The sequence below is a fragment of the Xylocopa sonorina genome, chromosome 15 (assembly GCF_050948175.1).
Source record: "Xylocopa sonorina isolate GNS202 chromosome 15, iyXylSono1_principal, whole genome shotgun sequence".
Lineage (NCBI taxonomy): Eukaryota > Metazoa > Arthropoda > Insecta > Hymenoptera > Apidae > Xylocopa > Xylocopa sonorina.
Genome location: NC_135207.1, coordinates 3,134,082 through 3,161,562, shown reverse-complemented (window position 1 = coordinate 3,161,562; position 27,481 = coordinate 3,134,082). Strand labels below are relative to the sequence as shown.

General features: G+C 31.1%; 2 protein-coding genes across 3 annotated transcripts in view; both read right to left on the bottom strand.

The window, feature by feature from the left end:
- LOC143430877 (thiol S-methyltransferase TMT1B-like) overlaps nt 1–27,481 on the bottom strand; it is a 257,467-nt gene that overhangs the window by 156,954 nt on the left and 73,032 nt on the right. The window lies entirely within an intron of this gene.
- Fucta (glycoprotein 3-alpha-L-fucosyltransferase A) lies at nt 221–27,481 on the bottom strand. 2 transcript variants are annotated; one of them, XM_076906933.1, is made up of 7 exons: nt 27,294–27,481; nt 15,863–16,103; nt 8,842–9,033; nt 5,968–6,192; nt 4,386–4,574; nt 1,957–2,192; nt 221–642 (listed from the first exon to the last, which is right to left on the bottom strand). In XM_076906933.1, the coding sequence occupies exons 2-7, from the start codon at nt 16,019–16,021 to the stop codon at nt 291–293; spliced, it is 1,353 nt and encodes a 450-aa protein (XP_076763048.1). In that variant the 5' UTR covers nt 16,022–16,103; nt 27,294–27,481; the 3' UTR covers nt 221–290. The 2 variants fall into 2 exon arrangements, with proteins under 2 accessions (XP_076763048.1, XP_076763047.1); XM_076906932.1 differs by having other exon boundaries at nt 222–642; nt 4,386–4,577.

The window sequence follows — 27,481 nt, the reverse complement described above, 5'->3', positions numbered from 1 at the left end:
CGAATTTCCTCAAATTCTTACTCGGCAGTCTTCTCATCGCGAAGATGACTAGCAGCTCCAGCAAAATTGTACACTTAAGAGAACACGAATTTTCGAAGTGTCGCAACAAATGAATTACACAAGTCAACGAAAATGTGACAGAGATAACGAACTGTTCTACTCGTGTCGATAACATTCTTCGCGGTCCTCAGAAGGTCCAAACAACTCTATCGACGAAAGCGTATTCAAACGTGTAGACGCACAGCGTCGTTTCACTTAACTCGACCGATCTTCGCAGAAGATCCGATTCTTCAAGTGTTCTTCAGGCTTCCTGTACGCGTCGAATCGTGTTCTCGCCACGAGGTTGTCGTGCAGACGCCCTCTCCTCGCCACCACTCGTTCACGTCCTTGTAGAACTTTGGCGGACGGTCGTCGTGCAGCATGGCGCAAACTCGACACCAAAAGTACGTGTTGATAAACTCGCCAGTGCCTTTCCAGCGGAAGTAGGAATTGTACAATTCGTCGTCACGATCCAGACGATGAAGGTATTCAGCGAGCTCCTTTGGTGACTCGAACTCGTCCACGTGGATGTACGAGCGATACGGTGCGCTTCGAGCGTAATCCGTTGGATGGGCACCCATTACGATTGGCAGAACGTTGTGTCTAAATTAAAATAAAAGGATGCGTTAGCTTATAATAGTGTATTAATAAGAAATGTAAAAAAACTCACTAATTTTGTACATGTATTCTACATATTTATGATATTGTTGGGTTACTATACGTTCATTCGTTTGTTATTGCTTTACAGAAAGTGGTTTTCTTTACTATAACTGCATTATTTAAAATATCTAAAGAGTATTAGTAAATGGCAAGCACATGTGTCAATTAACGATAAAACTACAACAAAATATAAATTATACATTTTGTGAAAAGAGACTCTGTTATTTCGTGTGAAATTAATTATTGTACATAACTTTAGTATTTTTTATATATTATGTAATATCAATTTTACTATACGACTAAGTACATTATGAAGTAATCTAGTTGAAATTTCAAAATCGTACGTATATTGGAGAAATGATAAAAATTAAATGGAATTAAAGTCTTTTACATTAATCAGTAACATTTTACATAAATGTATAGATTGTATGCATAATATAAAGACAAAATATAAATTGTACGTTTTGTGAAAAGAAACTCTTTGTTATTTCGTATGAAATTAATTATTGTGTATATATCTAATATTTTTTTTATACAATATGTAATATAATTAGATTACTCCATAATCTAATAGAAATTTCAAAATCCTACGTATATTAGAAAAATGATAAAAATTAAGTAGAATTAAAATCTGTTACATTAAAACAGCAACATTTTATATAAATGTATGGATAATATAATATGCATAATATAAAGAGGAAATTAGAAATTATTTCAAACATCGACATCAAATACTAGTTACACTTCAGCTTCTAGCAACAGCATGTGGGTAACCCTTATTCCAAAATCTCGGTGAAGATAACACTTGAAGAGACTAAGGTAGGGGGTGAGAATCTTGAGGACCTCTACATGCGCCAAAGTGCACTAAATAAGGGTGGTAACAAGTTCCGTGTGAAGCACTCTTTGGCAATTATGCCCCCAATCCAACGAAATTTTTAACTACTACTATAAACCACCAATATTTCTGTTCCTCTACGTGGCTCGTGAAATTAGTAAATAATTATTCAGATGATGAATAGTAAAATAATGAATAATAAAAATAAACTACTACTATAAACCACCAATATTTCTGTTCCTCTACGTGGCTCGTGAAATTAGTAAATAATTATTCAGATGATGAATAGTAAAATAATGAATAATAAAAATAAACTACTACTATAAACCACCAATATTTCTGTTCCTCTACGTGGCTCGTCAAATTAGTAAATAATTATTCAGATGATGAATAATAAAAATATGAATGAAGATATACCGTACCCGAGACCATTGACGAAAAACTTCTCCGTGATGTAGTCCTTGCAATTGGAATTCTCGAAGGCAAGGTAGAATTTGTAATCCTCGTCGAGCATATCGAAACATGCTTGAGACTGCGAACGTGGGCACCGCAAAGAACCGCAGGTCCCATAAATGTCCACTTGGATGTACTTCGATAACTCTTTGGCGTAATGCATGCGTTGGTTCCGTGGATGACAATTGGAAACGAACCAAGCCACCTGAAGTAACATTATCGAAAGTTCTTTCTCAGTATTAATCTCTTACAGCACGTTACAGATAAAGATGATTGCATTTTTATGTATCTTTGTTGTAGGTATAATACACAAATTGGTGAAATTAAATTATGCGTGTATGGCTTCCCAGTAAAGCATTTACTATGAATGTGTACACGTGTATGAAGTTTCTATGAATGAAATTTAACAAAAATTTAGTAATTAATATCAGAAATAGGGGAATTCTAAATTATATGATGCTTGAAAGTAGTTCAACTCAATATGTACACGTGTATAAAGTTTCTACGAATGAAATTTAACTAAAATTTAGTAATTAATATCAGAAATAGGGAAATTCTAAATTACATAATGCTTGAAAGCACTTCAACTCAATATATGCACGTGTATAAAGTTTCTACGAATGAAACTTAACAAAAATTTAGTAATTAATATCAGAAATAAGGGAATTCTAAATTACATGATGCTTGAAAGCATTTCAACTCAGTAGAATCGATTTTTTTCATTTACATTGGAGTCTAGCATTGAAAATGACTTTTACAGCTTAGAATGAATGAAATTATTCAGCAACGTAATCTTAACTTGAAACTTTGTTATTGATTATTCAATTTTTAAGGAACTTGTGGAAAAAATTTGTTGAAAAATCTTTAACCCATCGCTTAATTCCAACAAATTCTTTATACGAATACTTATGAAACTGACTGTACATAAGAGTCTATCTATAGCATACGATTTGATTGCTGAAGATAAATTTAAGCTGTTTTACAAACAGGATGTGGTCGTGATGATAACAAACACATGATAATTTACCGTGCAAAAATATTTGGACGAAAGAATATTATTGTCAAGTTACGCGTAGACAATGTCTTTACTTTCGAAGCTGTATTACAGCAATATTTCAGTCTCGTTTGCTTAAGGCAATGCATTGGTTTCAGCAAAAATCGATATTTCACAGTAACGAAACCAGAAGAAGTTCAACGAAAGGACCTCAGTAATATTAAATAAATATTTAGCAACAATTTTACATTTTATCGCAATTTAACTTTCACAGATATTTTAAGACATGAAATAATTAATTATATTCGTTGATTGACAGATGTGACATGGACTTCTCTATAATACAGCATGTATACATTCGATTTTGTACTAATATTATTTAAAGCTCGATACATTTTATCGTGTAACATATTTCTCGAATGAAAATCGTTATTCGATCGGACATCGACGTTAACGAAGTAACCACGCCATCGAAGAAGTAATTAGCGAACTGTCAGCAACTATCAGAGATGACGGGCGACCAGCCGATCACAGTAATTGATTATTACGTAATGAGGTACACTGATAAGCCTCTTGTGCACCGTCGATACCGATAATATGTCCGAAATAAAGTACTTTCAATATCCTTGCACACTGGCAAAAATAATCGCACGTATAAAACAAAGATATTGTCGAAAAGAATAATCTTTTACGATATAAAATGGAATAGTTTCGTATTTTTAAATGTTAGATTTAATTAAAGGAAGAGAAGTAAAGATGCGATTATTTTACACGATTTTAAAATAAAACGAAATAAAATATTTTCAATATCCTTGCACGTTGGCAAAAATAAACGTACGTATAAAACAGAGATATTGTCGAAACGAATAAACATCTGTGATATAAAATGGAATAGTCACGTATTTCTAAATATTAAATTTAATTAAAGGAAGAGAAGTAAAGATGCGATTATTTTACAAGATTTTAAAATAAAATGAAATAAAATATTTTCAATACTTTTGCACGTTGGCAAAAATAAACGCACATATAAAACAAAGACATCGTCGAAACGAATAAGCATTTGCGATATAAAATAAAATAGCCTCGTATTTTTAAATATTAGATTTAATTAAAGGAAGAGAAGTAAAGATGCGATTATTTTACACGATTTGAAAATAAAATATTTTCAATTTCCTTGCACGTTGGCAAAAATAATCGCACGTATAAAACAAAGATATTGTCGAAAAGAATAACCTTTCACCATATAAAATGGAATAGTTTCGTATTCTTAAATATTAGATTTAATTAAAAGAAGAGAAGTAAAGATGCGATTATTTCATACGATGTTTGCAGAATAATTTAAAGGATATTAATTCGAAAATGATAATAACGTTAGTGGAAGCTGTTAAAGAGTAATGTCGTTACCTTTTTAGTCTTATTAGCTGCGTAGTTGAACGTCTGTGGGATTTGTGTGACGCTGGGATTGTAGTACTGCCATCTCTCGTAAGGTGCGACTATATCGCTGTCGCGACGATAAGTTGCGGTCCAATTAATAACAGCGTTCTTCACGCTCTGGGTGTGATAAGGGCATTCTAAAAAATACAGCATCCATACCTGCTGAAAATCGTATCAGTCTTATTTATCGCACAAATCAGGGTAAACTTCGTATTCTAACAGAAATGAATTGCTCTCGTAATTTGTACAAACAGGACACAATATTTGAACATTTGAAGTTACTTCGATTTAAAGTAACAATCGAGCGGTTAAAATTCATTGCTACGCAATTAAACCTTTTTAATTACTATCGAAAATGTATGGACGTTATGAACTAAGCAAAAGTGTCCATCCATTTTCGAATATTTATTCTTTAAGAGAGCATCTGGCGATATTGTTGGAATTATTGTCTCACTCGTGAGACGAATCTTTTTCTCTCTATTTTATTAAATATTTAATGACATAATTTTCAACTTGACCATGCAAACTTAATAAATTAATCGCAGTTAACATTATTATATAATATCTCAATCAAGAAAAGATATGTGTTTACTGCAAATTCACAAAATTAAATAATTATTTCTTTTTCTTATCTTAAGTTTAGTATTCTCTGTTAAGTTTGCAATATTGATCCAGTTTACAAGAGTAAAGAGCGAATGCACAAAATTAGATAATCAATTTCTTCTTTTTATCGTCAATTTAGCGTACACTGTGCTGGGTTTGCGTTATTAGACCGCAGTAAAAATTGGTAAGTTTAGGTATTGAACCACCTTGGCGTGATCGAGGTGGTGCGCGCGTGCGGACAAACATTTTCACGGGCCATGCACTACTGCGAAGGCCGCATGCGGGCCAGGGGCTGCAGATTGTTTATCCCTAATATAGATCGTAACATAGGAAACGTTCGTTTCGACGGTAACTGTCACCCACAGCCCTCTTTTTTAAACTTATCTCATGTATTTTAATTTCTGAGCTCTCTGGAAATTAATAACAGTATATTTCTCAAAAGTATAACTAAAAATATTGTAGGCAATATTCATTGGTGAAGTCGATTGATTTCAATTTGTGAATTTATATAGATGTACGAAGCAAATGCATTTAATATCATTTGTTTAAATAGCTCTCTTTTTTAAACTTATCTCATATATTTTAATTTCTGAGTTCTCTAGAAATGAATAACAGTATATTTCTCAAAAGTACAATTAAAAATATTGGAAGTAATATTCATTGGTGAAGTCGACTGATTTCAATTTGTGAATTTATATAGATGTACGAAGTAAATGCATTTAATATCATTTGTTTAAATATTCAAGTCGTTTTTGATAGATCAATAATAGCATAATTAATATTTTTGTACCTAAGTGGCTTTAGATCAAAGAAATGTTGCTTGTGCTTTGTGCTTGGTAAATTAAAATTGTTCAATTATAAAGATTTTTGAAATTATAATTGAAAACTTACTACGACGCTATTACTTTAGTTAGTGAAATTAAGATGAAACAAAAGTTTTGTTACATACTTGATTTGGAGATCTTCTGCCCACGTGCGTTATGTAGTCTTTAAAAATGATCAAATCTGCATCCTCAGGGTTATCTCTAACGATTGTGCAAGTATTTACTGGGCATCCATGTTGAAGGAACAGATCAGGACCAACTTTTGCTTCAGGCATACCATGTGGAACCATTATCTTTTTCAATTGACGCTCTGTACTGGTTTTGTTGTAATCAGATGGCATAAACATCAGCTATAAAAGAAAAACAGTAAATAAGTAAATATTCTGTGATATATTTCTTCTGTAAAAATAATAAGATACAATTACAAGAGTAAGTTGTAATGTAAAATTAACTATATACGTAGTTTCGATAAAGTGTACAAGCTTTAGATAAAAATTGTCATTTTATCTATCAACATACATTAATAAAGAATGATACAAAATAATTTTTATTCATTAACGAAAATTATTTAATATACTTTTATTTAGTTACAAATAATTTCCATTCATTAATTTTCATTCATTAATGAAAATTATTTGATACTCGAAACGAACCAAAATTACGTAGTGTAATATGAAAAATATTCGAATACAATTCACGCGATGCAAAATATAATTATATTAATATTATAATTTTCTAATTAATCATTTCTACACAATTCGTATATAATTTTCTAATTTACATAATACAGTACATTAATATACTTATATTAAATACAAGAAAATAATGCCTGGCAAAAGAATAAAGGAACGATGGTATAAACAATAAGAACAAATGAATGCGAATAACCTTCAATGTTTTTCTGAAGAAATGCTTAATTTCTACAGCACGTTTCGAGACCATTGGCCTATATACACGTATAATAGACTGCATTGTGCCGTGGAAGAAAAGCGTGAAAGTAAGATATATACCTACAATATAGCTCTGTACGGAATTCGTGAAAGACAGCGCAAAATAGGAACACAAACCAGACGGGTAATTTTTAACAGCGAATTAACAGCACATTTTTTCGTTCGTGTGAAACAGTTGGCATACAATGACGTACGATTCCTGTTTTCGACAGGAAGTATTTAGTACCGAATGATATTACGAATTCGTGACCACCTAGTTTCCTCTGTAACAGTTTGTGGTAGATAAAAGCGTTCCTAAAAATTCTACAAGAGAATGAACTTACAAAAAACTTTGTCATTTCTTATTTAGAGTAAACGAAAATATTTTGCAATGATATAAAAAGATAGAAAGGCACGAGTGTTTTAAATTTTTGCATACGATGAAAGATATAAAGAATTTATTTATTTCTATTTAACTTAAATAAAGTTAAATAGAATTCTATTTTAACTTAAATAAATAATAATTTAAACACACAGAGATCCCAAGCTTTTCTATCGAATTTTTTACTGCATTAACGTTCACTCAAAAATATCTGATTCATTATAATTCCAAAATGAAACTAAATTGTTCGAACATCCGAAAATTCTTCAACCACTCGAAACTTTTCCAATTCTCTGCGAATTCGCCGTTGCGACGAATAAAACCGATTAATAGGCTCGCGTGAATCAGAGTTGTTACGAAGATTCTTGGATCGACCCTGACTTCAATTTCTGAGCCCAAATTCGGAAGTCAGAGACGTGGTTACTTTTAAACAACAGCAAGGTCGACCGACAAATGGATCGATGGCGTAGGCATTTGTTGGCCATTGTCGTCGTTGCACCAGTGTTTTTGGTCAACACACTCAGCTGAAGTGGCTGCTCGTATGCGTTGCTATACTACATTGTGATAAAGGTCGAGACCTTTATTGTAACATTTGTATAACCAAGTACAGGTAGCCCTCGTACAACACAGCATCTCGTAACACGGTTTCGCTATAACACGATTCGTAAATTGCTAGAACCCTCCTACAACATGGCATCCTATAACACGATTTTGCTATAACACGATTCGTAAATTGTGAGAATCTTCCTACAGCACGGCATTCTATAACACGGTTTTGCTATAATACTATTCGTAAATTTCGCGAACCCTCCTACAACAAGGCATCCTACAACACAGTTTCACTATAACACGATTCGTAAATTGCAGGAGCCCTCCTATAACACGGTTTCGCTATAACACGATAAGAAAATTGCAAAAACCTTTGTACAACACTGACTGCACTTCTACAGCCGCAGCGAGGCTTGCTGTCCTAAAGATTGTGCGGTTAATAATTTGACATTAAAAAAATTACAAGAAGCCCTAAGCTTAGCTGAAAATCTCGAGACATTTTTCTTGAATACAGACCTTTCCACTGAAAGAAGTCGAAAATTCAAGAGGGAGCTGCAAAACTGTCTAGCTCCATACAAAGAAACTTACAATGACCTGGTAAGAACCAGCAAGCAGAGTACAATTACAGATTTTCTTAAGAGGGGAAAAGATACAAGAACTTTAAATGAAGAAAAAAGTTCTGAAAGTGAGGGAGATATCATTCCATCGAAAAAACGTTCTCAGTTGAGATTATACTGAGCAGTGATAACGAAAAAATTCATTAAATTAGAGTTGCCTTAGATTAAAATAATATCTTTTGTTTTTTTTTTGCTTTGTGTTATACTTACATTTACATTCTTAATAAAAATTAAGTTGTTTATGTAGAATTAAAAGAAACTATTTGCTTTTAATAAGTTTTTGGAACGTAACCTCCTTTTTCTACTCTTTCTGGGTCTCATACAACACGATTTCACACAATATTGCATTTTCTAGGAACCCAACTACCATGTTATAAGAGAGTTACCTGTACATTCATACTTATTTACATTACAATATTTGTAAATATGAAATCAATCGATATATAAACAATATACAATATACGATATCCAAATTTCTAATTTTCTTTATCTTCATTTATACATTTGCAGTAAAAATCTTACTTGGTTAGTGACACGATCGTCATAAGCGTCCTCGTCTGGCCACAACCGAGCTAATCTTCGACCAGTGCGACGGGATCTGACAGCAGGATAAGGCCTTCTGGTCCCTCCTTTCATGTACCAAGGTCTCTTCGATGGATCCAGAGATTCTACGCTGTTGCGTTTCAAAGTGGTAGCGCCAGTCAGGTTGGTCACCTTTCGACAAAAGCAATACAGAATGGTGAACACATCTTCGGTTACCATCGACTCAGACATTCCGCTCACGGTTCCTAAGTATGGTAGCTAGTGGTAGTGTAGTTAAGCGCAGGCATAGCGTCTAACTACTCTGCACTAATTGTAAGAGCCGTTATGCACTGTCGACCAGTCGCCAGCGACCACTGACCATTGTTTCAGAAATTATGTTAGGTCGTACGTGTAGACTTGCTCGTGGCGACCAGTAAATTGCAGACGATCGCGAGAAATGATTTTTCTACTATGGTTTTGTAAATGAGAGACGCATAAACGTATTCTTGCTCGAAATATACAATTATACACTCGTGTGATGAGTGACTCCTTATTGCAAGCCAAATGTGGACCATTTATTTTGAAAGTGGTGTAAGTTCTTTTTTAAACAAAATGAGATATGACGTAATTTATGCTTAATCTAGTGTAAACTTTTTGTTTATAACTATTTATATACATATAACAGTGTCCATTATTTTCAATGTTTATTTTGCACTAGCTATATCAGTGTTCCTAAATTATTAATAATTGTGTAAAATATTTTGCCCCATCGAATTCGACAATCATGGTAATAAAAGTCACAGGAATGAACGTTATGCGAATTTCTAATTTGTATATCGGCCCTTTAAAACGATACAAAAGATTTCATCGACAATTTGAAGTGTTTAAGCACGAATCTTGAAAAAGACACACTCTGTGATTGATGACCAATTTTTGTAATGAATAATACAAAAATTGTATATTTATGGCTATATATAAATTTTTGAAGTAAAAATTGTTTTCTATAACACATTTGCCATGAATGTTGCACGCGAGACAATTTTGTATTAATTAATTTAAATTTTATATTTAATATCTTAAAAAATGCCAATGCTCTGTTGAATTTAAATGTTGTATCACGATGCGAAGACTATTGCATACGAAAAATATAGAGATATGCAGTAGCTATTGTGCATCATGAATATTTCAAAACACTGCCACACGAAGAGCATAAATAATTAACAATATCAATATCTTGTGTTAAGTTTAACAATATATAAACATAATTAACGTTCATGATAAAAAATGCTAATCCTACTTTATCTCTTGTTATTATTTATAAATACATTTTAAGTGATATTTGTTATTTCAAAATTGAAATTAAATGATATTTACAATTGACTAATTAAAAACGTGGTGTAAGTCCATTTGCAGCCTGGAAATTATCAATTATTTTAGTTAAATTCGTCTAAAAGAAATTTATATAATCAAATCACATATTAATAAATTAGCACAAATATTCCCAGACTTCACATAATTAACCTATACTTTTTAATTGTTAGATCTGCTAACATTGAATTTTCAAAAGAAAATGGACTTGCACCACTTTCAAAATAAATGGTCCATGTAATAACGAGCTACTTTTTCATCACATTGAAGGATGAATATTTCAAGAACGTTACTTTTATACGACATTCTCGCTATACTGGATGCACCTAATTTATTCTCTCTTTTCTATTTTTTCATTGAACCTTTTATCATAATTAACATAATCTAATTAACTAATACTAAATATAAATATAAATAATATACTAAATAACTAAATTTCATAATTTAACATAATCTTTTTGTTATTCACTCTATTGAACAGCTCAATATTGTCAGTATCGCAGAAACAGTGCAACAGACTTTGCACCTCTTGATCATTCATCGACCAAGTCGTTAGCAGCTAATTGACAGTGCATTGTCTCCACTGGAGTAACGGCAAGTAACTTTCTGTCGCGGTTCTATGCAGCTTGACAAAGTCGTGTTTGTTGTTTCCTCGTCGAAAGTTTCTTGAAATTTCTTCGTCTTTCTATTGCCAGCAATAGACGTTATCACTTGTTGCTGGTTTGATAAAATGTTTCTACAAATTGCTACTTGTTTAGAAACGCTTTGGGACACGCGATGATAAGAGTTGAGATGATAAATCGATGTTGCTCCAGTAGAGACGCTGCTCAACGGCCTTAAGATAACTTCTAAGCTGTTCTTTATTTTGTTACCTTCTCAAAGATAAATTATATTAGAAGCTATCGTGTTATGCGTAAATATTTAACGTTAAGAAAGAATAAGATTCTTTAAAATATCTGAATTTATTGTAATAGCAGATGCTTAATATAAATCATATTACTTTTTAGAGTTTTTAGATTATATTTTAGAATGCTATTTATTTCTAAAAATATAAAATGGTGTCTATATAGAAAATACCAAGTATATAAATATATAAAATTCTCTCTTCGTTAAGAGATTTATTTTATGATAACTTTCTTCAGACACTGTGATTTGGTATCAAATATAATAATAACTACAAAAGTTATAATAATGACAACAAAAGTATCATGTAAGTATGTAATAAGTAGTTGTAAAAAATAAATCATTCAAAATCTATAACGTTAGTTTAATGGTAGTGATTGTCATTTAAAAAGATAATGCAAAAATCGTTGCCATGTTCATTGATAATATCTAATCGTTTTTAGAACCGGTTTTTGCTAATTAAGTGCTAATAAGAGTAATTTAATAGCACTCATACCTAACAGCACAATTATATATAATGCGGATAATGAAGTTAAACAACTATTTTGTTATATTAGACTCCATAAAATTATAACCAGAAGCTGTGTAGAAAATTGAAATTTAACTGAAATTAAGTGAATAATATCTGATAATATAAACATATGATTCTAAAGTCTCAATCATTGCTTAATTATATATCGTTTAATTGAATGATTATTAATTAACTTTGAGATAAAGCCTGATTTGAAAGTTTTGAAAAGATCATTTTGTTATTTTTTACATAAATCAGAAAGCATTACATTATCATTTATTATTAATTATGTAAACTGGTTATTTCTGTTATATATATATAGTATATACAAATAATTTTATGAACAAAAATTTATGTTACACTTTTATACATTCTTTTAGTATTTCCCCCCCTAGAAATTTTACAATTTATCCAACAGAAGAAACCTGTGAATTTTTCTAACGGAATAATCGTTTAAAGAATCTTTCTATTTACAATCGACAAATCGACGATTAATTATTGTAATCATGAACGTTAGCAATCGCGTGTTGCGTGTTCCACGTAAATAGGCCATGATCGTCGCATCTGCATGGTAACTACACACTTGTCTAAAATCGCAATCCAATCAAGAGCAGAAAGAGTTAATTTATCTAATCGCGCGTAAGGCACACGACATCAGCTGAATTGTACCAAACTGTGTGGCTATTTAGCTTTAGCTGCGCTCCAGAAACCACAGAGACAACCGTGACAATAAATGTGTGTACATTAAATCACATTTCCATTATCTCTGCGTTCACGCGTGCGTTATTAATTTAAATATATCTGAATATCATCGTATTATTCCATTAAGTAACCGTAGTAATATTTGAACGTACTAATTGTTTAATGTTATACGCATAGATTAACAATAACATGGACAGAATTTGTTAACAATATATAATAGCGACCATATATCAACATATAACTTCTGATAACAGAATTTCGATATATCACGATGGAAAAAATTACAATTGTCCTTTTACAACACGAAATTCTTCTAATACGGTTTTCATATACCAGGGCTTAATTAAAATGAACAACCCTCAGCAAGTTTCACTTGACACGGTTCTGGTATAGCACGAAACAAATTAACCGTGTCATGCAATGGTTGTTTACTTGCCTAGTGTTAATAAAATTAGAATTTATTTCTTGTGTATTTGTACCTTTGACAGTCAATTATATTTTTCGTATGTTTTCAGTGTGCATAACGAAACAGCAATGAATTAGTGTAATTAAGCAGTTTCTTAAACTTCTTTTTATTTTTGTAAGCTTCATAGATTTATGATAATTGTATTTTAATATTTAATAGTGATTCAGTTATGTTTCGAAAAAATTTCGCCATTAAATTAAAACATATTAACGAGTTTTTATAGGTGTTATATTTTTAATATATGTTTGCTTTGTATTTTGCTTTATATTTTGCTTTATATTTATTTTACCAATTTTTAAAGGTGTTATATTTTTAATAAACGTTTGTTTTATATTTTGTTGTTTCTGCTTTCTTACATATTTATCACAGTAATCTATAATAACTCTATTAGAGAAGTTTAGACGTTATTTGCTGGCAACATTATTACACCTATTAAGATTAGCTGTCAGATCCATTTCTTCTGCACACGAAATTGTTTGTGATCGTTTTTATTCTAAATTGAATAGAGTTCGCATTTTTCACAATTGTAGAATCATTTAACGTACTAATCTTGCTACATCGATACCTTGAACAGATAGTTTTAGATTATACTACTGAAATTTCATTCTACGAGCTTCGAACACTCTAAAGTGGTCGAATAAGCCATCCGAAAGTGTTGTACACTCGTACACAAGTATCAGAGATAAGACTTAGCCGAGATAAGACTTTGGAAGATGCAGAAATATGGCCGCCATTGTATATTTCTTTACTAAATAGCAGGATCTGACTACAATTTGTACGTAAAAAATATTCTGCTAACTTTATTCGCTTGAAACATCTCTGCTGCCTCAAATAATAGGAGAAAAATGAGACGAAGAGATTTATTTCTTCGTGTAACACGTAACGTAACAATAGATTGGTTATTCGATGGAGTTATCAATCAAGAGCATATGGAATATCAACTTCTATTTTTAGAAATTTACGAGGCAATATTTTCTGTGAAGAAAAGGTATTAAAGTTTATACTTTTTTATGTCTTTCTTTGAGTAACTAGAATTATTCTTTTAACATATCTATAGAGAATAAAAAAAAAAAAAAAAAACAGTGAACAGTATATTCTGTGAATTGAAGAAGCTGTTAATGGTATTTAAGCAATGTTATGGTGTATCTCTTAATAGAGACCACGATGGATAACAAAAGTACTTACTTTACTACCCTTATACTCATCTGGATTTCTTTTTAATTACTACTGAATTATCTCACAAAATTTAATTTTGATATTATCCAAACTTCGATGCTTTACTTTTTTTATCTTACTGATGATTGCCATAAAAAAATGAGACACACTTTTCATATGACTTTGAGATTTCTCTGTACAGAGTTTACTGTCCTCACCCACTCCATTTGCTTTGAAAGCATAAATATCTCTATTTCTTCTTATTATTTGAAGTTGCAGGGATCTTTTAAATCTAAATAATTTACTCACAGCTATACACAGCAACGATAATAAAAAATTTCGTAAAAAGATATACTCAGTTGCTTAATATTATTGCTTAGAAAATTATATTACAAAAATGACAAAAGGAAAGGTTGTCTCAGTTGCGTTTCACTATACCGTACAAAAATGATCTACCGACAACGCAACATGTCAACTGTACCTCGAACAGAATCTTTTTCTTCGCTTTTTCCCGAGTCTGCAAAATCTGCATTGTCGGTTTCTTCGGTTTCGTAGACCAATTTTGTTTGATCTGCGATCAAAATTTGGAGTTTAACACTGTTCTTTCCTACTCTAATCTACTACATTCTCACTGGTGGACACACATAACAGTGTAGAAAAATGATTACCAGGAATCGATGATAATTATTAGTGTAATGCTAAGTGCAATGTCACAACTTACGTTGATGTTATAAATTATACTATCTTGTTTATCCATGAACGATGCGATTAGTTTTAAAAGGTCTGTAGAGATATACTTTTATCACCTGTGGCGTATTTACGAGGTTGTACTAACAATTTCTAACTAATACTGTTTGGGTGTAAGTTCGTCCGTGGTCTTCAATCTTCCAGCAACTACTTACAATTTAGATTGTAGAATTAGACACCAGACAATCGATTTGACCTGCAGAATTTAAATTGTCTGTCTGTAAAAGCCTGTCTTTCTAATGTAATAAATTCCATATGGTTTTCCTACAATTTAGTTGTACAAACCGCGACAGCTGCTTTCGTGCGATGGTAGTAATACCAGCGATAAGTCGGCCATGTACTATATTAGCTGAGAAGGAAACATTTTCGTATCTGATACACCGTTGCGAGGAATGAGCGAATACCAGAGTAGCTACCCTTGCGATTGTTATTCTCAACACTTTTAAATTGAGTCTACAATGAGGGCGCTGCTGTGCCCTTTGTATAAAATTCATTTCTCGAAAAAAATTCCTTTAAGTCTTTAAATTACTCTGGAGGACAGTTCTAAATAACAATTTCCTTTAAAGTTCATTTTTTACTTCATATCCTGGTAATTGTTACGTCAGAAAGCAATGAACAACAATATTTTGATTAGTCGTCCCAATTTTTAAAACGTATTTTAACTATTTGTTTGCCTTCTGGTTTAGGTTGTTCTTTCCCTTTTATTTCTCGTATAAAAGCCTGATTACTGATGAATCCACTAACAGACCCAAGACAAAACGTTCTTTCCTTTCTTTTCCTTCCTTCTCTCATCTTTCATACGCAAAAAAACCAAAGCTAAGCGCTTCAAAGTCATTGTAATGTAAATATGTACTAATAATGTAATTTTAAGGACATCAACGCTTACAATTTCCCATAAGTTAAAATTTCCTTCTTTATTTCAACATACACAACTTCTAACCTATTCCTAACATCCTTGCGTCTAAAACAGAGCCTGCTAAGATAACCTTACTGATAATTCCACTATCAGACCCAAGACGAAACGTTCTTCCCTCTCATTTCCTTCCTTTTCTCATTTTTCATTCGCAGCAAAACCGAAGAAGTAACGCGCTTCAAAGTCGTTGAAAGTAATCTTGTTTGTATGTTACTCTAGCAGGGTTATAAAAGTGTACAGTTTCATTTGGCATTACCTTGGGATCGGTAACGCGAACGGATTGCGTTTGTCCAGGATGAGGTCGCATACGGTGCCATATTTCGTCCTGCAGTAGATTCAGGATGACCAACAGCAAACCAGACGAGCACAGCACGTAGAAAAAGTATCCCTTTAGGGAGAGACGCGGCAGACCCATGCCGCACGTTTCCTATTGGTCAAAAATTGTTACCTATCCATCCGTCGTATCTTCCATGGGTCACGGCATCCATTCAGCTACTCTAAAAGCATTCAATCGAAAGACACATAATACAGTACAAATTAATCTGATTATAAAATAAAATAAAACTAATTATAAAACTATAAAACTAAATATAAAATAAAATTAAAAAATAGAATAGTCTATAACGATGTATGAACTGTGTGTCATATTCTAGATTAATTTATGTGCAATATGAAGAAGCAAATTCTAAAGAGAAAGTCTCATCCTGTTTTCTTGTTCTCTAACGCTTATTCATTTTACTATCTAACGTTTATTAGTATAAAAATCCATAATTTGGATCTCTATGTTGGAAAAATGATGTATGAAGAGTATATAGAATAAGCAATGAAATTTGTAAGAAATAAAAAGTGGTGGAAAAGAAAGTCAAAGAGGTCAGTCCTCTTTCAAAATTCACTTGGACTTTGGTATGTTGTAACTTTAACTAAAATCTAAGACGTGGTTTGCAACAGTCACTGCTTATTAAATATTAGAAAAAATAGATGGAATATAAGATTGTTAAACCTAGATTTAATTATTCGCTTCGTTATGATTAATAATACAAGTCTAGTCTTCTATATAGAAATAAATTAATGCTAATTTTAACGTGTGCAAAAAAAATGAACACTATCCTGATAAATACATATGTATCAAAGTCATATCGCACGCTAATATTGAACTTCAACAGTCGAAATTGAAAAGTATTTAAAAAAAAAATACTTTTTAGAATTCGCACAATTGAAGCAACACTGTAATATTTTATATTTGCATGCAACCATGCGAGGCTATCGATACTGCGATACCAAAATAATTTAATTTTGATATTAAATTTTGCAGAAAAATTAATCAAACTAAGACCTGTTCAAGAAAACCAAAGGGTGGCTCTTTGTGATTACAATTATTAGTAAACAAAAAGTAGTACACAATTAGTAGATTTTGATTTTGCAACACATTAATCAAACTAAAACTTATTCAAGAAAATCAAAGGATGGCTCTTTGTGATTACAATTATTAGTAGACAAAAAGTAGTACACAATTGACAGACTTAACGTTTAACAAAATTCTCTCACAAAAAGTATTCGTTTTGGAATATTCTTTGAAATATAAATTATTGATGAGAGGGTGTAAGGATAATTTCCATTCTATTTTGAAATACATACATATGGTTACGAGAGCGTATGTTATTAATATATTATAACTGCAAATGAGATGAGGCTGAAATGTCAACTCAACCCTTTATCCATTACACTAGCGTTGCGCTGATAGGCTCGCATGCATAAAGAATACGTTCATAACAACAGGACGCACGTATATTTGCAAGTGGTACAGTAAATTGCGTATATATTTTAAACAAACGCCAACCATTTTTAACAGAATAGTGAGACGGTTGTATTGACACGGTTCGATTTGTCACACGGCTTTGAAGCGATCCATTCCACTCTAAGTTGGGCACACTTATTGTTAGCGGACACGTGTGAATTATAAATGGTTTATATTTTTAATTTTCGAAGAGAAAAAGCGATAACATGTGTTGACGACTTTGGCAAAATATGTGCCGTTAACCAATCAGCTGTAGATTTCTGCTAATTTTTATATAGTAAAAGTTATTGTAAAAAGCAGTAAATTCTTTATAATATTGAAGTCACTTTTTGTTATTTACCATTAATATTAAAATATTAGAAGACACGATTAATGAAAAATGCCTTAATATTTTGAACGATTACGTCAAGCCTAGAATGTAAGTTCGTTAATTAATGGAAACAAAATTGCAAATATTAATAATTATCAATTTTAAGGATTATTATAAGAATTAAGTAATTATTTAAATGAATAAATAAAAAATCTATAATGACTTATTATTACTGGACGACAAAATTAATATTTGAAAATTAACGTACTGATAATTATAACTATTTAATTATATCCAAATTAAACTGTCGATGTATTTTTCAGTAAATGCTTTGAAGCTTACATACTCGTAGTAGAATTAATAACTAATTAATTCGTAGTAAAATTAATAAGCAATTTATCGTAGGAACTTATTGAAATAATACCAAGAATTTTCTATCTCGAGCAGTTTGTCACAGTCATCAACCTTTGTCAATTTTCGTTCATGACCTTTGGCGCTTGTCTAAAGTGCCTAATGCCTTGAGGCCTGTTCTTACATATGCATGCGAGGCAGTCTGAAGTATCGCGCTGTCTTTTGATACTACCTAAATAAGTAATTAACACAATGACTTAGTGTTTTAATATTTGTTTATGCGAGAAAGTAAACGCAATTATTTCACATAGAACCAATAAAGAAAAAAATAAAATTAATACAATATTTATCAAACTATTCCTGAGTAAAATATAAAAAAATAAAATATTCATCAAACTATTGTTAAGTAAAATATAAAAAAATGAAACATTTTTAACTAACTATTCCTAAGTAAAATATGTGTCAATCTATTCCTAAGCTAAATATAGAAAAATAAAAAATGTATCAACCTATTTCTAAGTTAAATATTTATCAAACTATTTCTAAGTAAAATATAAAAACATAAAATATATATCAAACTATTGCTAAGTAAAATATAAAAAAATAAAATATTTATCAAATTCCAAAGTAAAATATAAAAAAATAGAATATTTATCAAACTATTCCTAAGTAAAATATAAGAAAAATAAAATATATACCAACCTATTCCTAAGCTAAATATAGAAAAATAAAAAATGTATCAACCTATTCCTAAGTTAAATATTTATCAAACTATTCCTAGATAAAATATAAAAAAATAAAATATTTATCAAACTATTCCTAGATAAAATATAAAAAAATAAAATATTTATCAAACTATTCCTAAACATACAATTCGTTTCTATACCCCATTACACTATTCGCTTCTACGTTATTGTATAACCAGTGTGTACCACTAACTGGACGACGATTAAACTCTGTTATCTACTTCGAACAATACGATCCGACACTTTCACTCAATATCCCCATTCTATTCTGTACAAAACTGAAATATTCGATGCGTCGGTCAGACCGTTCTTCGCTGATTACGTGCGTTATCTATTTTGGCGTAACTGATCAGCGATTACGTAATCTATTTTTCCTTGAAGGATTTGCGGCACTTGTCGCTGGCTACGCGACCCAGTGTCATTGTGCTCGCGTCGTGTGATTAAATTTTCCTATCTGAAGGCCACTCGTAATCTCGCTCGTAACGAATTCACGGCAACCGCATCAATGATACGTAATGCGACCTAATGCACGTATATCTCTGGAGGCTGCGATGCAATTTCAGTTGCACTTCCAAACGACCTGTGCTTCCGATCGATACGAAATTTCGTGCAGATGGGAAGCAGATTATGTGCAGCCTAATTCAGAAATATTAGTTTTTCATTTTCAAATAATTTTTCAGATATTAATACGAGAAGCTGCCACGTATGAAATTTCGTGAAGATGAGAAGCAGATTATGTGCAGCCTAATTCAGAAATTTTAGTTTTTCATTTTTAAACAATTTTTCAAATTAATACGAGAAGTTGCCACGTATGAAATGGTGTCTGTACAGGTGTTACTAATTAATAATCCTCGCTGGTAATTGCTGTTTAGTCAATTTAGTATCTATAGAATGTCTTGAGCAAGTAAACTTATATACAAGTTATTCAAAATTATTAAATAAGTTGTTTTGTGCATTAATGAGAAAGCGATATTTTGCAATATTTAATGCATAGTCTCTGTTTTAATTAAGCAGGTAATTGACTTAACATATATAGAGTACTGACATAGGATATTAAAATAAGATGTGAATGATTTGAATATTTTTTCTTAATTAAAGACAGAATTGCCAGATATTCTGCAATATTTAATGCATAATCTCTGTTTCAATTAGTGATAGATAATTGACTTAACATACATAGGGTACTGATATAAAATATTAAAATAAGGTGTGAATTAGAATATGGTATGAATGATTTGAATATTTTTTCTTAATTAAAAACAGAATAGCCTGTAATACTATGTCTTGTTAAGGAGTGATAAGCTTGTTAATGCAGTTAATACAAAATACAGTTTCTAATCTAGCAGGATTTTTATCTGTTTCACGACAAAAGCGTACCTTTATACTAAATGTGTTAAAGACAAAACGACATCCACTGAAACAAATGTTCGTTCACCAACCACCTGAGTATTACTGATACTCATAGTATCGTGATGTGATATAGCTATCAATATTTTATCGCTAACTGCGACGAAAATAAGACACAATTAAGTATTAATAGGATATGATAGACGTTAATTGTTTTCACTTCTCCCAACTGTACTGAATTCTAAATTATTTACTTATTTTAAATGTTACAAACCGTGTACATCTAATAGTAGATATTATTTTCTTGAAAAGTTTCAAAACAATCTTGTTCCCTGTTATTCGTGCATGATTGTATACTTGATAAAGAATATTACGAATATTTAACAAAAAATGTTGATCATAGATTAGAAATTGAAAGATATGAATGTTAAGAACAAACCATTGAAATATGTAAAATTTAAGCTTCAATATTTAGTATTTTCCAAGTGATGAATTTATATTGTTAGAACATAAAATACAACAATAATTTACGTTTCATGCAAGGATAGATGTTATTCCCAATTTGTTTATAGAAAAAACAAGATAGTAAATACTTTTTTTGTACAAAAAGCAATTAGAAATATATATAATTTAATTAATTTTAACTGTTATTACAATATTACTATTAATACCTATAAAATGATGCGTTTAATCTTTTTATACAAATACAGCCTGTAAGATCTTCAAAATTGTCAATACAACTCAAAAACGAGAGAAAACATTAAGTTACAGGAATATTTCTCTAAGTAGAATATAAAATAAACATTCATACACAATATATGGAAATCTAATATATTAATATAGTAATGATTATTGAGAACATGCATCAAATATTACTAAATTAAATTACTAAACTGACTTAAAGACACCCGCAAAAATACTCACATAAATATAATGAGATTAGATATATAAACATTTGATTATCTATGTTACCTTAAGTTATAGTTTTCCAGCAAGCACTTAAAAAAAAGTAATTTAAAAATTACCATAATTGCACAACACAACATGGATGATTTCAGCTTGTTATTTTTTATCATTCTATGAAACAAAATGTTATTCCAGCATTATTTACAGAAAGTAACAAGCAGAAGCTATTGATGTACGTAATAAATTCTATAATTTCTTTTAATTATTTTATCATTATATATTTAAATAGAACAAATTTCAAAGTAAAAAAAAAGGAAGTGCACTCACTCTGTCATTCACAAAAAGCTGTTCACGTTCAATCACGTTCACCGAGAAACCCATCAACTTTTACTTGAAACATATGTTATACATAATTAACATCGGAATTTTGTCCAATCCTCGTATTTCCGGATGTAACGACAAAGAGTTTTAATAGCGAAACGTGTTACAGGAAGCTAATGAGTTTCACCTGTTTTGCATTGTGCTATGCTATGCTGGTATGTATCCACTAGTTTCATTTTAACGTACCCGCATATTTAAATGCTTGGCTTTCGGTTCTCGAAACTATGAAACAAATTACTCTGAGAAAATATATGTACACATATATAATATTACTTTTGTGCATATCTTTATAACTATGACGAATACTATACAACATGTTAAATAACAGATATTGATGTATATGCATGTTTAAATGCTTGACTTTTAGTTCTCTAAACTATGAGACAAATTACTGCCAGAAAATATATGTACACATATATAATATTACTTTTGTGCATATCTTTATAACTATGACGAATACTATACAACATGTTAAATAACAGATATTGATGTATATGCATATTTAAATGCTTGACTTTTAGTTCTCTAAGCTATGAGACAAATTACTCTCACAAAATATTTGTACACATATATAATATTACTTTTGTGCATAAACTATAACGAATACTGTACAGCATATTAGATAACAGATATCGATGTAGTCGCATATTTAAATTCTTGGCTTTTGGTTCTCTAAACTATGAGACAAATTACTGCCAGAAAAAAAAAAAAAATATATATATATATATAATATTACTTTTGTGCATAAACTATGACGAATACTGTACAGTATATTAGATAACAGATATTGATGTGAAACGTAGTCTCTCAAGCGTATCGATCGAAATATTTTCATTCATAAAGAAAACGAAGACGCTGCAAGAGCGAAGGAAAGTTCGACGAGGGGTCTTTTTTCCACTTATTGATGTCGAATCACACTCGACAAAGGAGTGCAAAGGGTTAATATTTCGCTAGAATTCTTTTTCAAAAATCATACTTTGTCAATATTTTTTTAAACGTGTACAACAAGAAAAATGAGTGGCGTATCGTTTGTTCTCATACCAAAAAAGCTCTTGCAAACTCCGTAGGGGTCACAAACAGGACAATTGAAACTGTTTTTTTTCTATCCAGATTCTCTGTTATGCCAAGCAACGATAAACAGAAAGAACTGAATCGTTTTACTTACTTGTTTGCAAATTATCGTATGTGCCCGTCGTATTTTGAGTGCAGCCGCTTATTTCTAGTATACAATTGTATACAGACGTTCTAGAAATGAGAATCTATTCCGAGTCTACCCTAGAATGAGAAAGAGAGAAAGCGCCATGCCAAATTACATGTAGAAATAGATTAGCGTTCGAATATTCGACTGCAACCCACGTGTATGGAATGTTTAGTTAACCCGCATACTAATCGTTCGCCATAGTTTGTTTAGAGACGCGAATGTGTTCCTTATGTACAATGTCTTTCTTAAGCACCTGAATTTGTCATTTTTACGTCCAAATTTCATTGCAAACAACCTTAAAAACCAAGTTTCAAAATGATACAATTGGAAACTTGAAAACTTGAATTTTGACCACTTTTGAGGAGTTTCTAAGGACTTGAATTTATCGTTTTTACGTCCAAATTTCATTGCAAACAACTTTAAAAACCAAGTTTCAAAATGATCCAATGAAAACTTGAACACTTGAACTTTGACCACTTTTGGGGGCTTTGCAAGAGGTTTGTTAGTATAAGAACAAATGATACGTCACTCATCTTTCTTGTTGTACACGTTTAAAAATATATTGACAAGGTATGATTTCTAAAAAAGAATTCTAGCGAAATATTAACCCTTTGCACTCCTTTATTGAGTGTGACTCGACATCAGTAAGTGGAAAAAAGAAACAAATATAAATTTCAACAAAGTTTGAGAGCTGTATTTAATGTAATTAGTGAAGAAAATTGTTTACAAGTAACAGCAGAGGAACTGTTATTTAAAGCCAATTTTAAATGAAACAGAGTTATTGGTAATAAAATTGAAAAATAATTTGGAGTGCAAAGAGTTAAAGAGGCAAAAAATAATGATATCCTACTCCCTCTGTTAATTGTTTAATAAAATGATTTTCAAACACTTATTCTGTAATAATATTATTAAGAGGATCTTCTGATAACGTTATTACAAATATAATTCACTTAAAACTGAAGTAACTGATATTTATTTGTATATTTTCCATTTCTTTTGCCATGTTTGTATTCTGAAATTACTTTGTTGTGACAACAATTTTCCTTAATAACGCATTCGCTATGGATAAGAAAAAATAACGTTCTGAACATATGTTAGTCAGCTCGATAAAAGTTAACGTTTTGAAGAAATGCTAATTAGTACGATAAGAATTATCTAAATAGGAAAAAATTAATAGGTAGCTCTACTAAAAAAAAAATGAGTAGTGTACGATTGTTCTTATCAGCAAAACCAGTTTGTCCAAGAACACCTAACGGTTTTACACGTTTTAAATGATTTTTAGAAAAATCTTATTTTCCAAAACATTTTTTCAATCTTCTCACTATAATTCCAACTAGTTCAAGATTTCTAGAGAAAACAATCTTCACGTTATCACAATTTCCTTCGATTGTTGAATAATTTTCAAGAGAATTACTTTTTCAAAGTGAAAGCTCAACTCGAAGTGTTGTAGAAGAAATCTAAAAAGTCTTTCGTATGTTACACCTAAAGATGCATCCACAGCAAATGTGAAGGCACTCTAATTGTGAATTTCAGTAACGTAAACGCTTTGTTTCGAACGCAAAAGTATGAACATTACGTATGCACGCCTTAAAAGTGCAGCCTCTCTATATTCAAAGGGAAGTAAAGAGATCCACTGTTGCACGTATTCTTCAAGTACATGCACAATGTCAGACAGCTGTTTGTTCTATTCTTTTCAAAGAGGCTTCTCAAAGTGATACGCATCGGTTAGCAACAAATTTCGACGAGTTTTGTTCGAATAAACGATAAGTAATGAAAATTTAGTTCAAGATTTAATAATTGCAAACAATAACAAACGAATACTAACATAAGAAAATTTTTTTCTAGTTATAAAAACTGTCGAGCATATCGTACGTGAAAAACTCTTATACAAATCATTACATTATCATTGAATATATAAAATACCAATTTGTTTTCTATTCACGTTTCACAAATTTTACAATACAACATTTTTCTAACAGCTTTGCAATTTATTTGCACTATTAAATCATTTTTTCAGTATAGAATATAATAATTACAATAAGATAATTCCTGTAATATTCTAATGATGTGCAAAAATTGAAAAATAATTATTACCCAATATTATACATGCCAAATTTGATTTCGTATGATCTATATACATGTAACAGTGATTCTAAGAGTAAATAGAATATTTACAAGCAATATGTTCAGTAAAAGAAAATAATTGACGCTTAACGAGTTTGATTTGAGGAATACAGACCTAAATTCGGATGTAATGCGGCACTTGTTATTATCGAAGTATAGCTAAAGAGGTACTATAGAATGCTGTACCAGCATGAATCAACCTTGACGCCCACTTCCCAATTCACCCCCTCGTATGTACTTCCCACGATAACTTCAACGTTTCGTATGTAATACAATCATCCGATGAGTAAAAGTGTAAATATAGGATTATGTTGCTCTATATCCGCATGGGAATATGTTTTCAAATTCAATGGTTCAGATTTCCTACAATTCTATATATCACGATCATGTGAAACGACGTTCGCGTTTTTTCTACAAAAGAATATCAAATTTTATTTGTACCACAGATCCGTTTAATCGATAATATATGCACTTTGACTCACTGTTGTATGACATTTTTCCATCTGTGTGATAACGAAAATATTCCTTTCCCTATTGATTAGAAAATTGTGTAAAAAAAAAGAATATAAAATTTTATTTGGATAACAGATTCGTCTAATCGATAATATATGCACTTCGACTCACTGTTGTATGACATTTTTCCATCTGTGTGATAACAAAAGTATTCCTTTCCCTATTGATTAGAAAATTTCAATAAATGCATTTCTATTTTCTCTGTATTTTTTTTCTCTATATTTTTAATCGTTATTCGAAATAAAAATATAGTGAGTAAGGTAAAATATCCAACCAAACTGCGATAGTGTTTGTTCTGTAATCAAAGGTGTGTGGTCGTGCATCGTCGTCATGGAAAACTATTCATTTTCTGGAAAGTGATACTTGTGAAGTATTTAAAAAGTTTTCTATCTCTCTAGTCGTGTAATTTGCATTTTTTTCTATATAATTTTCCAGTTTTATCATCAGCAACTCTTTCTAACTTGCATCCTAACTAGAATTCTCATCGTACATGTAACAAATATTTTTTCTTATCTCTTCAACGCTTTCTTTTTCCCTAAAATGAAAAAATAATCAAGTGACGAACTTGAATGCTTTGTACGATCATTTTCAGACACTTGGCGGCCAATATCGGATGAGAACTACCTAAACATATAGTAACGAACGCAAAACATTTTGTAGGCTATCGTTTAACAGTTGCAAACAAATCAAACAAGAATATCAGATAACATTATCGAGAACAACGGGCTACTGGCGTTAGAATTGGAACGAATGTTCTAATTGATCAAATATATGCGTATATAGAACACATTGAAAATCACTTTGCATTTGAATTGCATTTGAATTTTTCTTTAAACATTCTTTTTGTTGTGACTGTAATTTTGGAGAAAATTAATTTTGTTCAGAGTACAATTTTGAAGAAAAATTGTTTGTGCAGAAATTTCTTATAAATCGAATGAAACATAATACATATATATATAATGTGTTTTCTTAGTATGTTATGAAATCATAATAATCGTAACAAATTCTTATGAAATGAATCATTTGGTATTACTTAGAAAATTATAATTATATTTATTTTATCAATGCGATTCACACGTGTATGTGTATGTGTACGCGCGCGCGCGCGTGTGTTCGTCTAGTTGTCAATATTACCTATAGCTCAACAACTAATTATTTTTGTACAATATTTTCTGTAAAAAGCGTTCACGATGTAAAGAAACTATTTTTTAATCAAAGTTTCCGCGTAACTTCAATAATACTCCTAATTACACACGGAAATTGATCAAAGGATATTACAAAAATTATTATTTTTGTATATTTGTATGCGAGAGATTGGTAGATGATTTAATATCATCGTATAAAAGAATAAATATTGACTCTATGTTACTAATTGTAAATATATCCACTAATATATAAGTATTTTGTGAAAATGAAACAATCAGAGAGAAATGTGGATAATTAAAATTGTTTCTAACGCTATAATACTCAAAAATGCATTATAAACTCACACTGTACATGATTAATATTAAAATATTATAATAACCAGAGAAGATTACACTTTACTTAGACTACAAATTGTGTGATAGATCAGAAGTAATGTAAAAACTGTCGACACGAGGATGCAAAATGTAAATTAATTATATTGGACTGTACAGTGTCAAGTTCAGATACATATCGCCCAGTACCCTCTCAATTTTTGCAATTTCAAACACCAAAATGACAATATTAATCACAAAGACTCAAAGAAAACCTGATATCGTAGATACGACATGCATATCATTAAACAATCCTTGGTGAAACAAAATCGATCTGATAAATTTCAATAAACGGCACCGCGATTTATTTTCTAACGACTGATAAGTCACGTCTATAGAGATACGTGAAAATCGTGCAACGGTAACGTGCGATAAAACGAATCACAAATACCATGCGATCCACGTTAACAGATTTATCGCATGCGGTACCAGGCACACGACGAGCAACTGAAACGGGAAACGGTACGTAGGTATCAGAGAAAAGGGATAAACTTACCGTTCAAAGGGAGCATTGGTGAACGGGACCACGTGTTTAACCGCGAAATACGAGTAACAGTGCACCACGAAGATGCACCTCGATGATGCACCCACCCTTGGTCACATGTCCAAATCCTTCACGTCGGGCACCACCTATGCGCGAGATTATTCATTCCCGATCGGGCAGTTCACGGTGTAGACGGTTGG